This window comes from Macrosteles quadrilineatus, unplaced genomic scaffold (assembly GCF_028750875.1).
Source record: "Macrosteles quadrilineatus isolate MER2022 unplaced genomic scaffold, UCM_ALF_1.0 Scaffold_2__2_contigs__length_208266976, whole genome shotgun sequence".
Taxonomy (NCBI): Eukaryota; Metazoa; Arthropoda; class Insecta; order Hemiptera; family Cicadellidae; genus Macrosteles; species Macrosteles quadrilineatus.
In genome coordinates, this window is record NW_026542595.1 from 92837216 (window position 1) to 92852808 (window position 15593).

General features: G+C 34.5%; 1 protein-coding gene across 1 annotated transcript in view; it reads right to left on the reverse strand.

Moving 5' to 3' along the window:
* LOC128987771 (molybdopterin synthase catalytic subunit-like) overlaps nucleotides 1–14881 on the reverse strand; it is a 31176-nt gene extending 16295 nt beyond the window's left edge. The window contains exons 1-3 of the mRNA XM_054408791.1: nucleotides 14632–14881; nucleotides 7378–7478; nucleotides 4204–4316 (exon numbers count right to left, since the gene is read on the reverse strand). Of these exons, the coding sequence (XP_054264766.1) occupies nucleotides 4204–4316; nucleotides 7378–7478; nucleotides 14632–14754 (337 nt within the window). The 5' untranslated portion in view covers nucleotides 14755–14881. The remainder of the gene's footprint in view (nucleotides 1–4203; nucleotides 4317–7377; nucleotides 7479–14631) is intronic.
* Between the last annotated feature and the right edge of the window lie 712 nt (nucleotides 14882–15593).

Genomic DNA, 15593 nt, shown 5'->3' on the forward strand with positions numbered 1-15593 from the left:
AATAATTTAGTAATAATACAACAAAATATCCGTAGCCTTAGACAAAACTTTGATTCATTTGTAACTGAGTTGTATTCTTTGGGTAGGACCCCTGATATAATAATATTAACCGAGATTTGGATTGAACAAAGTGAAGTAAATTCTTATTCATTGCCTAATTATTGTATTTTTGTAAAATGTAATTCTAACTATAGAGCAGGTGGAGTAATCGTTTTTGTGTCTGACAAAATGAGTTCTTATCAGATAAACATTCCAAACATGATAACTGCTGATTATATCCACCTCAAAATAACTTTAGCAAATAATAATAATCTTGATCTTTTAGCAATATATAGACTTCACGAATTCTCAATAAATAATTTTGTAGACGAACTGGAAATAGTACTGTCACGAATAAAAACACCGAATCTAATGATTAATGGTGATATAAATATTAATATTCTTGAAAAATCTAGTGCAATTGATAAATATCTTATAAAAATGGCAAGTCATGGACTAAAATCACTGATAAATCAGCCCACTAGAGTCACCAAATTTTCACAGACTTGTATAGATCATGTTTTTTGTAGAATTAAGTTAAACTGTAAGTTTAAGTGTACAGCTGAAGTTATTAAAACTTGCATTACTGATCACTGGACAACCTTAAGTCATGTTGAATGGAGTCCTGATAAAGTGTTTACACAAAGGAACGAAAGCAATGAGAATCAATTGAGGAAACTTGACTTAAACTCTCTTAAAGTGTTTGTAAACGAAATGGACTGGAGTAAAGTGTTTACTACATGCTCAGCCTCAATTGCTTTTGATCATTTCATTGACAAACTACACTCCTGCATTAATAAATCATATAAAATTGTCAAAGTTAAGTGTAAGTTTAAATCCCCGTGGATGAACGTTACAATAAAAAATAGTATTGACCAAAAAAACAAAAGTTATAGGGAACATATAAAAAATCCTAATGACACTATAAAAGAACATATGTACAAAAGTCAAAAGAATGCCTTGATAAATCATATTAGATACGTAAAACAACGCTACTACTCAAACCTATTTGAAACCAACAAAAACAATAGTAAAACACAATGGAAATTTATAAAAGAATTAACAGGAAATAGAGAAATTAATAAATCTAACATAGTCTTGAAAGATAATAATGATAAAATGATTAGCTCTCCAGCCAATGTATCAAACATGCTTAATGATTTCTTCTGTTCAGTGGCCAAGAATTTAAGAGAAGAAATTGATAGTGATAAAGATTGTTTTCATAATGAATTTAATGTGCTCAAAGATAAATTCCAAAGTTTCGCATGCAATGACTCAATTTTCTTTTACCCAACATACGAGGAAGAAATACTAACGATAATAAAGAATCTGAAAAATAACAAATCCCCAGGATATGACAACGTAACACCCATTGTAATAAAAGAAATATCTAACTCCATTGTAAACATACTAGTATATATTTTTAATTTAAGTTTATCAAGTGGTGAATTCCCATCAAAATTGAAACAAGCTGTAATAATACCATTATTCAAGAAAAATGACAAACATGACCCAAACAATTATAGACCAATAGCTCTTTTATCTATTTTTTCAAAAATTCTAGAAAAGATTGTTAAGGTGCGATTGGTTAACTTTCTAAATAAGCATAGATTTTTTAGCAAAAATCAATTTGGCTTTCAAAGTAAATTAAATACAAGCTCTGCTCTAATAAACTTTATGTCTGAAGTATACACAACCATTAATGATGGTAAACTTTGTGCCGGTATTTTTGTAGACGTAATGAAAGCATTTGACACAGTAGACCACGGCATATTATTGTGTAGGATGTACAATGCAGGAATTCGTGGAGTTCCACTGGCGTGGTTTCGATCATATTTAGAGGGTAGAAGGCAAGTCACAAAAGTAAACAATACAGTGAGTGAAGAGGGTAAAATTGAGTTTGGTATACCCCAAGGGTCAGTGTTGTCTGGTCCACTTTTCCTAATATATGTCAATGACTTGTGTAATGGCAATTTTAAAGGCAAGTTGGTGGCTTTTGCTGATGATACTGCATTATCCTATGAGGCGAATTCCATTCAAGACCTCAAGGATCAAATGCAACATGACATTAATATGCTTAGATATTGGTTTTCAAGTAACCTTATGGTTATGAGCCCGAAAACAAAGTATATTATTTTTAATATGACTAAACAATTGTCCTTTTGTACCGGCCTAAAATATCATGAAGTAACTTGCTCCCTTGCCCAAAATCTTTGCACATGTCCAAATCTAGAGCAAGTGGATAGTATAAAATATCTAGGGATATGGCTTGACAGCAAACTTAGCTGGAAAGAGCACATAAATTACTTAAAAACAAAATTAGTCAAGTACATACGAATATTTTATATGCTTAGGTCCGTTTGCTATACTCAATTGATGAGAACAATTTATTTCGCATTTATAAACTCTAAAATAGATTATGGAATAGAAATATGGGGTGGAACATATTTTACCAGCCTAAAACCAATCATTACTTTACAAAAATCTTTCATCAGGATAATGCTAAATAAAACCAAAACTGAACCTTCATTCCCACTTTTCAAAATTATTGAAATATCACCTATCAGGAATCTATATGTTTACAAAGTTCTGAAAATATATTTCAATAGATGTGGCACTGATAGAACAAATCCAAGACATACTAGACTAAGAAGTAAAAACAACGTCTATGTACCCAAACCTAGACTAACAATATTTAAAAAATTCTTCTTATATTTGGCTCCCACATTTTATAACCTTCTTCCCGAGCCCATCAAAGCAAGTGAAAACGTCAATGTATTCAGCAAATTAACACGAAACTACTTGCTCGAAATAGATAGTATAAACACATTTTTTACCTCATTGGTCTAACAATACATCATAGTTATTTTTAATAATCTTGCACTTATTAAGTCAGGGATGCTCGATATGTCCAAATAAGCTGTAAGTTCAGGACACTCCAAAATAGTACTGTAATCACGAAGATTGACAGTATAGGGTCAGTTTTCAAATAGATAGGTAGACAAGGTTTTGTTGTGATAGGTTGCTGTGTTAAAGCTATTGTTTGAAGCCTAGTTTTATATATTGTTTTAATTTTGTAATAAAAATAGTGTGGTAATGGTGACGGGCTGGACTTTCCAACCACGAGTTACTCCAACTACCAAAAATGTTTGTTTCCCGCACAGGTTCTGTAACCTCAGGGCTTTATTGTTCGTTATTTAATAAAATAATTAGTTAGATTTATGTTGTGAAGAGTATTGTGTTTTTAGTTTATATTCGAATAAATACAATAAACATGTAATACTAATACAATACTTATGTACAACTTAAGTGTATAAATATGTATTGTATTTTACCTGTTGTATTTGAAATGAACAATAAAGAATTTTTCAATTCATTCAATTCAAAATTCAGAAGCAACATTGATACACGGAATGAACCGGCATGTGGTCGGCCTATTGTCTTTTAAATGTTTTTAATTTATGTTTTTTATAATTGTGAACTTTATGTGTCAAATTGTATTTATGTGTTGATGAAGACTTCTGTCGTTTTTATGACCAGCTTCAATTGATGTTTACAAGGATTTGATAATGGTTCTTTGACCCGAAATTAGTCATCCCTAGACTAACTTTAGACTGAAAACGGACTAAGGTACTTATATATACAAAAATCAGTCTTGTTGGCAAAGATGTAAAAAATATACGTTTTCAATTATAGCACCGGTGCATGGATATTATGTAAGATTTTTTAATAATAACCAGAGTCCTAGGCACTGTTTGTACCTTCACAAACTGTTTGTTTTTTGAACAAAAACTACTGCTGGTTGTTTGAACAAAAAACTTCATCGTTGATAGCTTGCCAAAGTCTGAAGAACGTTCACTAACAGTCGACATCAGGAAAACCAAACATCGTAAACATTTTGAGTGAAATGCAACTTTGCCCTTAGGAGGAAAGTTGGAAAAATAGGTATAATAGTCAATTGAAATGTGTGTTTTTCACCCATGATCTGTGAAATTTGAAATTGCCACCAATTATTACTGGTACTGGGTAACATTTTTTTCTGATTCAGACATACAGCCCTGTAACATCTCAGTTATTGACAATATTTAGGAAATCTAAAAATTACAATAAATACGTTAAATGAATCCCAACTGTTAGAAAAATTGTACAACAAATGTATTGTACCTGGAACTGAGGAGGTCAAGCACACAGCCATTGCTTCAACCATGAAGCTGACAGTTTCCGCAGGAACACTGGGGTCTGGACTGGTTACACAAATCATCAGTTCTCCGTGGTTTCTGTAAAGAAAATCACTGTTAGATTTCACGCTAGTCCCCCAGAGTAGGGTTTGCCACATCCTTTCTGATAGCCTATTTTCCAGTTGATCAATGATTGGAATTTAAAAGCTATGTTGTTTTGAAGAGATCTACAACATTTATCTGTCAAGTTTTTTTTTTAATAAGCTACTATCATCTCAAAATTCACAACACAGCCTAAAATCTAATTCTTGAAACAATTGACAATTGTTTCCTGGACTTTATATATTGCAATGAGATTCACGTTTTTGTGAAATGACTCTCAAAACTTTGTAAGTAATAGTGAAAAACATGTCCATAGTTATTTAGTCAATAATATGGTTTAAAGTGTGTGAAACCATATTAATGACTAACATTATATTATTAAATAATGTTTAGTCTAATAGGCCTATTTATTTATACTAGTGTACATGCTGCTCGAAATCGAGCAATTGCAAATAAGTAAAGTAGCATTTTCCCATTTTTTACCCTAAAAACACAAAAATTCTTAATTTCTCTCCAAACCATTTTGTAGAGCTTAAAAAAATAAATAATTTTGTATATTGAAGCGGTGTTGTATGCCCAACGGTTATGGAGATAATTTAAAAAATTCTAAATTTATTATTCCCATGTTATTCTTATGGAGAATAAATAAACTGTTTCATTTTGCTTGTTTTTAGATATATTTGAGCCAAATTTGGAAAATGTGTTTATTTCATACTAAGCTATTGACATTGCAATATAAAACACGCCTCGATATCTTCCCTGTAGCAGCAAACTCACTAAAATTAATGTTATTTAAGTAGGAAATAAATCTGACAATTTTTAGGGAATATTTTAGTAGAAATCCCGCCAGGTAAATGGAAATTTGCTTAGTCTGCAGGTTTGCTGTGGTGGGGGTATTTTACATTGTAATATGTACAAATGTAAATTAAAATAGTAAATATTTCATTTCAACAAAATCAAGAAATGTACACAATGTGTTTCATTGAATTGAAAACTAAATACCTGTAACAGTAATTATATAAGCTGATCAAAATGTAAACAATTATGTTCTTCATAAGGATAACATGGGAACTATAACAGCCACTGGGGCAGAGCCCAAGGGACTTAAAAAAAGTAAGGTCAGTTTGCAAATCTACGCTACCCTCTCTTTCCAATGAGACGCCAATGGATAAAATCGGCTAAGAAATGGCGGAGGAGTTCAACCGACAAAGATTCATGTAGCGTATTAATTATATAGATTTAGTTAGTAATATTAATAAATATTTACTAAGGCTGCATTTATTAAACTACAATAAATAAAAATATAAAAATTGTATAAAATATTTATAAATCTTGTTTCTAATATATAATGATGAAGTAGCCTACATACAATTCTTACAAACCATGCAAATGCATTACTCATTATTTTTAATTGAATTGCTATCAGACCATCATTTGATAAGCCACTAAATAAAATATGATTATTCATAGAAGACTTAACAATGGAGGTAAGTTTATTGCATATAATTTTCACAACATACATCAAAATAGTTGGAATAATTAATTCACAATTTAATATATCATTTGGGTACTTTAATATTAACTAGAACACTAAACCAAACTCTAACCTATGACTATTACTAGAACTAAACATTTTTCATCTTCATTTTAAAATTGTGACCAGATTTTAAAATCCAAATGACATAGTTGAAGAGAGCTACCAACAGATTGCTAAGATTTAAATTACTGATTTCTATTGCATGTGTACACTCCTTAAACAATAGTTATTTGTGTAACTAGTGCGCGAAGTGGTACTTTGCTGCACACGAGAGATATATTTACGCACGAGCCGTAGAAGACGAGTGTAGAAAGTTTTTCAAGTGCAGCAAAGACAAAACTATAATAACATAATTTTTTTACAGTGCCTAGATATTATAGTCGCTCTACCACTTCACAAACACATAAACAGTGACTGAATTGTAACTGTTTATGTTATATTATATGTAAGTTTTTTTTTCAAAATTATTACCATTACACCATAAAAAATGTAATTTATTTCTCGTTGCAGTGGTACCAAGAAGAAAGAAAATATCCCTTGTTGTAATTTTTTTTAACACACTATGTTTGGCAGTTTAAAGTTATAATAAAATGAAAGTTTGGAATCTTATCTTTCAATTGTTGTACAAATTGAATTTTACAATCGTTTTCAACCATTTATTGGGAGTTTTAAAAATCCATACAAAACGCGACTATTATAGTTGCTGCAACTACAGACACGAACTACCGTGACTATTATAGTTGCTGCCACTACAGACATGAACTACTGTGACTATTATAGTTGCTGCCACTACAGACACGAACTACTGTGACTATTATAGTTGCTGCCACTACAGACACGAACCACTGTGACTATTATAGTTGCTGTCACTACAGACACGAACTACTGTGACAATTATAGATGCTGCCACTACAGACACGAACTACTGTGACTATTATAGATGCTGCCACTACAGACACGAACTACTGTGACTATTATAGATGCTGCCACTACAGACACGAACTACTGTGACTATTATAGTTGCTGCCACTACAGACACAAACTACTGTGACTATTATAGTTGCTGCCACTACAGACACGAACTACCGTGACTATTATAGATGCACTGCCACTTGAAGGGTTACAGTTTATATTCCCCCTTTCAAGATTGCATTTCACTGCCCACACCTGGGGCTTGTGTGTGGAACCTATCCGGGAAAGTAGGGGGTGAGCCAATATTTTTCTCACTAAAGAAGATTCATTAGCTAGCCTATAATGGTGATTTAATCAAACTGTCTAAAGGTTGATTTGGCTTTTGGTTTAAGCGTTTGGTTTTGAAACAGGTAAATATCAACCTGTCGATATCGTATATTTTCTCAAATCATTAATTGTTAACCTTATTTTATAATTATCTAATAATATATTAAGTACTATTATTACGGTATATTACTATAATTTTTATCATACTGGGAGCGTTTATGATTTTAAGCTTGAAATTCAGTTCACTTTAGTAAATATTCTACTTAACTAATGATCACTTACACAGCAATTATGCCAAGATTGCGGACATTCCATACTTCACGAACCTTTTTACAAACATACTGACACACTGTACTAATACTGTTGCTTTTTTCCGAGTTTTCCTGAAACATATTAAAACAAACAACAATATCAGCAGTCTGAAATCTATTTTCTTCCATTCAACAATCCTTATCATGCATGAGTAGGCCTAAGCGTCGGGAGTACTATAATATTTTATGGGGAAAATCACAAAATTTGCAATAACTTTTGAACAGCAATGGTCATTTGTACAGCAATGGAGGTTGCGCAATTTTGTTAAGAGTTATAAGACCTAAAACATACTAAATTTTAATCAAAATAGTTTGAGCCATTTATGTGAAATTCCAAATTAATTGTGAAATAATTTTGTTATTTTATTGGTCTACATGAAAATTCACAAGTAGACCAATGTTTGTTAATGTTTGATAATACACTAATTCTCAACCTGCTTGGTATTTATTTAGAGTTAGGATAGATGCATGTTGAATAATAATGTTCAAAAAAGTATTTATGAGAGTTTTAACTGTAACTTTAATGGCACTATTGAGTGATTAGAGAGTATATATATTTGTTTGCATCCCATTCTAAGGTATTTACTATGTATTTTGCCTTATTTTCTGCATATGCTACAAATTTTCTGTGGTTTTTCAGTACTCTCTCATTGACTGACTAAAATATGATTCATAAATTTATTACTCTGAAGTCTATCTACAATATTAACAATTCCATTTAAAACTCAACACAACTCAAAGTTCCTCAAAGCCAGTACAGTTGCTTAGGTTATCCTTTTCGTAGCAGACCAGGACCAGCTTGACTCTAGATCCCTGTGTCCTGTTCAAGATTTACTAAGCCGTTCGGTCGTTGACAATTGACCAAGTCATTAAAATTGAGTGACTTGATTAGTGTTTTGATGTGCCTAGGCGCTAAAAGTATTCACACGCCCCACGTTGAAAATTTCCTAAACACTCGGCTCTCATAGTCCTCCACTGCTCCTGTCCAAAGCTCCCCTCGGCTCTTTTTTTTTTTTTTTTTTTTTTATAGAGGGCCAGGCTTACAAGTTACCATGGGATTGCATCGCAGCTAGAACAGCTTATTGTGCACTCTTGTTCACAGGTCCTCATTCTCCGTCACATCCCAGGTCCTTGGTGAACCGTGAGAGCCTTTTGACTATGGTAACCTGTTCTTCCCTTTGATCTCCCATCAATAGGCCAAGGGATCTCATACGCAGACCTTGTAGGGCTGGGCACATAAATATACCTTCACAGTTTTCACAAGGTCTCTGGCCGGGGCAAGCAGTAGCGAGATTTCCCTGAAAGGACTCAGCTCCTGAACTTGCTTGACCAGCCAATCCTTTGTAGCCTCCACCTTTCTTCCTGGAGGCTTCATTGGAGTCAGCTTTGGGGGTACCACCCTTGCCCCAAGATGCGTGGAGTAAAAGAGGTGGGCCAGACAGAGCGCACCCCACTTCCCCCCTCGCCTATCGGCCCGAGGCAGTGACGTCACTGCAGTCCTCGAGCCGCTACTCACAGTCGGCACATACCACTTTAGATGCTGTTTATGTATTGTTTATGCCACTTTGTACCACGCTATTGTTAAAATTGAGTCAGCTTGGATACCATTATTTTTTTATTTGATCACTCCTAAAATATTATAATTATCTATGATTAAAATTATTGTTTATTTCTGCATTTGTTTGTGTTTCTTTTAACACAACAAATAGATTTACTCAATTTATGTAAATAGCATACAATTTTATAATGTATATATTTTGAAGAGACCTAAGTACAGTTCTTTAAGACTATTATATTAGTAAATAAATTATATACCCTTTAGATTTAAAACCATTGAACTTATAAAACAAACAAACATTTTTTGTTATACAAATGTATCAAATCCAAGTAGCTTTTGGCAATGCACATTCATTAAATCATGTGCCATTCGTGTAATTTATTAAATATGACATTCATTAAATTAATGTCATTGGAATAGAACTTTATAATTCGTGAATGGAAATAAAAACATGTTTAATAAAACATACACTTTATTTACAAGGTAATATATCACTCAACATTTGACATGTACATATTCATAAATACATGACGATATTATAGTTCCTGATATTTACAATTTTTCTACTGACATACCTTATTCAGTTTTTTCTTTCTCTTTTCTTTGTCATTCGTTATTTTTTGTCTGTTTAAAAACTTTATTCGCATTATTATTCTTCTTCGTACAAATAGTTCGATAATATCTAGAGGGAAACAGTCAACTTTGTCACTTAATTTCTTCACGAGGCGTTTCTTCACATTAGGGCCTTTTAAAATCTTCAATTTACAACTTTTTTGGAATTCCTCTTCTAAAACCTCAACTTTCTCCATAAAATCCACTGTTGGTTCTGTTAAACCCCCTAGGGATATCTCACCAATCCAGGTTGACGTTTTTTCGCACTGGTAGGTAAAATTTCCAAGATTAGGATACTTATTTCTGAACTTTTTGGCTATCCATCCTGCAATATAGTTAAGTCCATCTTTCGATACGCACTCTTCCAAACTATCATTTAACAACTCAACTGATTCCTTCTCATCCACATCACTTTTTTCATTCTCTTCGGAGTCAAAGGGCACCTTTATCTCTTCGTCAATGCTGCATGATACAGAGCTTTCTCTTAAAACTTTCCCAATTATGAATTCATCTGACGTGTTCTCAGTATTCACATTGCTCCTAACCGTACCCGTGTTCTTCCCTAACACAATCATGCGAATTCTATACAAACATTCTATAGGAGTAGGGTGATCATTCATTCCCCCACCCCCTCTTATTAAGGAAAAAAGATTTTCCAAACTATCTTGATTTAGCTTCGATGTTAAAATATACGTTATTTTATCATTACATTTCAAGTCGTCATACATTTCAATTACTGACCTAGTAGACATGAGTATACCTTTTTGAAACAATTGAATTTTCGTTTTATTCATACACTTCATGTTCTCTATGGTTTCTATATAGTTTTCCAATACAGTTCTTTGTTCTTCTAATTTCATACCATAACCACATTTAAGATTGACACTAGACAAGGGAATCCTGCTATTCATTACGTCAAACCAGTCATTAGTTTCCTGTATGAAATCTGCAGTTGCTTGTCGTTCATTCTCATCTCCTACGTCATATCGTCGAAGTGCACAGGCTGTTGTATGAGACATAAGTTGAGCAGCCAATAGTACATTTTGCCTCTCAAATTTTTCGCATGTCACGTGTTTTGGTGATAATTTGTAGCACGACGAAATCTCGGTGTCTTTAACTCTTGATATCAATTCCTTCAAAGGCCTTGGTGAGACAATGGAGCCATCTCGCAATGTGAATCCACCGTCTATGAGCCAATTTCTAACAAGTTTTAAAAGGTGGGGGACGTCTGCTAGGAAATATACCTTTTTTCCTATAGTGTTAGAATAAAACCAGCTTTTATTGAGTGTCAGTTCAAATGCACTCCACATACCAACATTTCCACCTCCGCAGTCGGATACGATTGCTCTTACAGTGTATCCTATTTCAGAAAGCTTTGTAATAATCTCTTCAATAAGTGATTTTGTCATTGAAAAATCAAAATCTACGAAAATCGGCTGTTTCCACGACGAAAAAAGTCCTCTTGCCATTACTACTTGCATCTGTGAATGTGGTCCTATAACTCTATCAATAATCGGGTCGTACTCATACAGTGATTTTACTTTCATCTCGTCATACTGTAGAACTACAATTTTCTCCAGAGTTGTCATTTGCTGTGCAGCAACTCTCATAAGGCTTAGAACCCCTTGGAGTATTCCCCGTTTAAGATGCAATTTTGATGCCCAATTTTTTAATGTGCTTAAACAGGGGAGAGGAATTTTCATTTGAGTTCTCATATAAATGTAGCATTGCTTACTATAGTATCTAATGGTAAAAGCTTTCGTAATGTCCTCATTAGACCACACTTTAACTTTTTTGTTCCGATTAAATAAAATATTAATTTGGGTATCAGAAAAGGTTCCCTTAAGAATGTTCTTAATTTCCTCTTTAACGCTAGAACTTTTTTCATCGACCAGACGAGCATTTTCATGCCTTAAAGCTGATATTGTTGATTCATATTCTTCTTTCATCTTTTCCAACTCATTACTTAATTTCTTATACTCTTCTTCGTAATTAATAGTCGATGGTATCAAAGCAGTCTTAGGATCTGTAGTTGTAGGGTTGTCATTTACATTTATATCATCTTCTTTTGACAACGCAGCTTGCACAAACTGTTTGTTTGCCCGCGATACTTGTCTTAATTTCCGTTTTTTAGAACATTCCGTTTCACTTTTGATACTGTTTTCAGAAGGTAAGAGGTTTATGGAGGGCACAGCCCCAGACTTGAGAATTTTTTTTACATTACCCAAACCCAATAGTTCTGATTTTAAATCCCTTTCAAAGTCTTCATGTTTAAAATGTTCTGAACAAATATAAGAAGTATCAGGATTCCAAGAATCCTTTCTTTTACAACGTTCAACCCAGACAGAGCGTATATTATCATTCTTAGGAAATCTAAAATATGACACTATATCGGATCGAGTCTTAGTTTTAAAATAACTGTTTTTGCATATAGCTACAGCACAACGCATACCTGGCATTTTTCATCTCCGTCTTCAGACAGTAAATTATTATAAACACAATAAGGAACAAACACGCACTTATATAAAATGAAAATCTTCTTAACACTAAAATACAAACTTTAAAATGAAAAATATATACATATATATATGACGTGACTAATTTTACTTAAAAATCGATTGAAATTCAACCAACGTTAGTTCAACTGAATTTAAATACAATTTCTTGAATCACTTGCACAAACTACTGTACTGTTCGATGTTTGCTAATGCACTGAATGCTTGACTACAAATGGTTATTTTGCGTATTTTTCGTAGACACAAGACATTCGTGTTACAACGTGAAATACCCCCTCCATATCAGTGTTGGTTGTGTCAAAATAGATCAAGTTTGCGCGTTTTAACATGTTTCTAGCGGTGAGCCGGCCGCCGCCGGGACTGCAGTGACGTCATCGCGCGCAGTCCGCTCTGTCTGGCCCACCTCTTTTACTCCACGCATCTTGCCCTTGCCCTGCTTTTTCCCAGCATACTAGTTCCAGGAGGAACTGGCTTTGCAGGAAGCAGAGTTAGGGTACTTGGCAGCCCACACCAGCCTCCTCTCACTTCTGGATAGCACCTTTTCCTTTCCGGTTTCTGCGAGCTTGTCGTCATTGTCAGATTTCAGTAGACCTTCCTCCTCCATTTGGGTCAGATTGTCTACATTGTTCTCTTGAATACCGGATATCTAAGTCCACCTCCCCAGTGACCCGATTAGAGAGGTAAGGTGTGCGTACGACTGGGTTACCCCTGGTTCCCAGAAGGCTCCGTTAAGACACTGAATATTAGGCCCCCAGTGCCACAAGACTCTTGGCACGGATCGCATTACACCTTAGTCTAGGGCTCCCCTCACTTGGTTCTGTAGATGGACCAACACCCAGTGGCAGAAGGTAGCTGTCCGCAGCTAACTAACAAGTGAGAGTTGGGGTTTAGGTTGTGGCCAATCTGCCGAACCAACCCCGCATGCGAGGTTTGGCCGGAACGGCGCAAAATTTTCTCCCACTCACTAAACCCCCATACCTTCCCCCTCGGCTCTTGGGTGTCCCCTAAACAGCAGCTTCTCCAACCTCTCCATCTACCAAATCTCTCTGGACATAGACTGTCTCTCTGTATCAGACAGCTCTCTTAGCTATGGTAAGAGCCCCTACATCCCCTCTCGGAGGATTCATGGCCCCAGAAGGCAGTTAATTCGGCCACCGGGGACTTCAGGGATTCGGCCCCAGTAATATGGATAAGTTACTGTACTGGGGCTCTGAGAAGTAACTCCCCCCCCCCCAGCCATCAGCAATGAAGCAACTGCTCCACTTGCTCTACCATTGCTACGCTAATGCATATGCACATTGCACATGCCAACCGACGACTAAAGGAAGAAGCTTCTTGAGTGCTGGGGTTTTTGCATACGCCCCATTTCAATGACAAGAAATAATCAGCAGCTGGACATTTCGCCAATGGCTACGAGTAGACATCAGCCACACGCTTAAGCCAAAACATGGTGTAATAGGCCTATTTAAGTGTAGCTGTTTTTTCTTACGTTATTGACCAAATCTTATTGTTTTACTTATTATAATTTAGTTAACGTAGTAAAAGAGTTGCTGCACCACAATGTATTCCTTTAAATTGTTTGTAAGCTGTAGCTTAGTTAAAATGTTATTTTTTTCATTTAGGCTCTAAAATCATCACTTCATAAGAAAATATATTTATAACTTATATTTGAGGTCATTAATAGTAGTTTACACAACGATTGCGTAAAGATAATGTTTACGACACGAGTAGAAAAATTAAAATATGAGCCTTGGTGAGTTGGTAAGCCAGTTACTCAATGCCATTACTACTCACTACCCATCACTACTCATGCAATGCTGTTCAGGCCAATTTAATTGTTGAGTGGTCCTATTACTTAGTATTTGGTACAATGTTTAATTGCATCACTGTCGGTGGCTATTAGAGGTTATAAACTAAAACATAACCTCTATTAGAAGTTATGAGTAGGCCTACCGGTAGCGATTTTTTGTAATTAAAACACTGTCGCAGCCTCGTAGGTAAAGTAGTGTGCAAAAATTGCGTAGATAGTGTTAACGACACTAGTAGAAGTTTTTAAGGCCCTCGCCAAGGCTTGTTCACCTTAGATTTTCTGCTGTACTCGTGTCGTCAACACTATATTTACACAATCGTTGCCCAAACTACTATAAGCATGCTTTGACTACAAGTAAAGGGGGATCCACTTCCATATCTGTTGGCACAAACAACCGAATGAAAATTAACCTAACCTAACTAACCAAACGATATATCGAATTAAACAATTGAATAATCTATATTACTCATTCGGTTGTTTGTGCCAACAAATATGGAAGTGTACCTAACCGCAAAGGGCTTATTTCAAATTCAGTCTCAACAAATAGTAGCCTATCAAAGTTAGGCCTAGATAAAAAGGCGTGTTTTGCCTTTTGTTTACAGGGGTGATGAAGTCTTCATCTTAAACAAAGTAGACAAATATAGAGGTATATCACAGGGGTGATAGCGATAAAAAAAGAACAAGGCCTAGGCTAAACTATGCCAGGTTCACACAAGTCGCTAACCTTACCTTAATTAATTCAACATCACAGAGTTTTCCACTGTAAAAGGAAAAAGAGTCATTGCTTTCTTGTAACAGAAATCTGACAAGCTCTAGCATCGTCATCGATGCAGAGAGATTAATAAAATCCATTTTTACTTCCAATATTTTGTAGCAATATTATTACGTTCAAACTCTTCAACCTAAAAAAAAATCAACAAATAGGCTAGGCCTACAAAAATAACAATAAAAGCAAATTAGCAAAAGGTACCTTCTGCGCTTCTGCTCTTAATGTTCTTCTGCTAGAATTATTCTTCTTCTTCTTTTTTAGTTGAATGAAAAGCTGGCTTGGTTTAACTAACCATGAAGCGACACTACTTCATCAGTACAATTTTAAACTATAATATATTGATTCATTCATTCAAAAGCCTCCCACAGGAACTATCATGCTTATACCATAGATAAAACTACCTATACCTTTAACACCTACTTCCCTGCCTTGTGGTAATACCGTGTGTCTCAAAAGTCCCTACCCCTGATATTTTTTTATTAATAAAGGTGAAATGTTAATACTAAGGGAATGTTTATATGATAAAAAAATAAGTTTTTGGTGTATGCAAATTTTCACCCCCTTCCCCTCAAACTGGGTAACTAAAGTTGAAATTTGCAAACTTTGAACTGCCACAGCTTTTGATAGGATTGACTAATTTGCGCCATTCATTTTAGCGAATTTTCCATATAGGGAATAAGCTATTACCGTAGTACTCACGGTAAGACCTGGACCCGGGACCGATTTTTTTTTCGTTTTGAGGTCCCTAGAGGTCAAAAACACCATCCGTTCAAATTCATATATATATTATATATATATATTATATATATATATTATATATATATATATACAGGGTGGTAAAAAAGTTCCTGGACAGTTAAATATTTTAAAAAAATAATGCAGATAGAGGTACAATACTTGGTACAAAGTTACAGGGCATAAA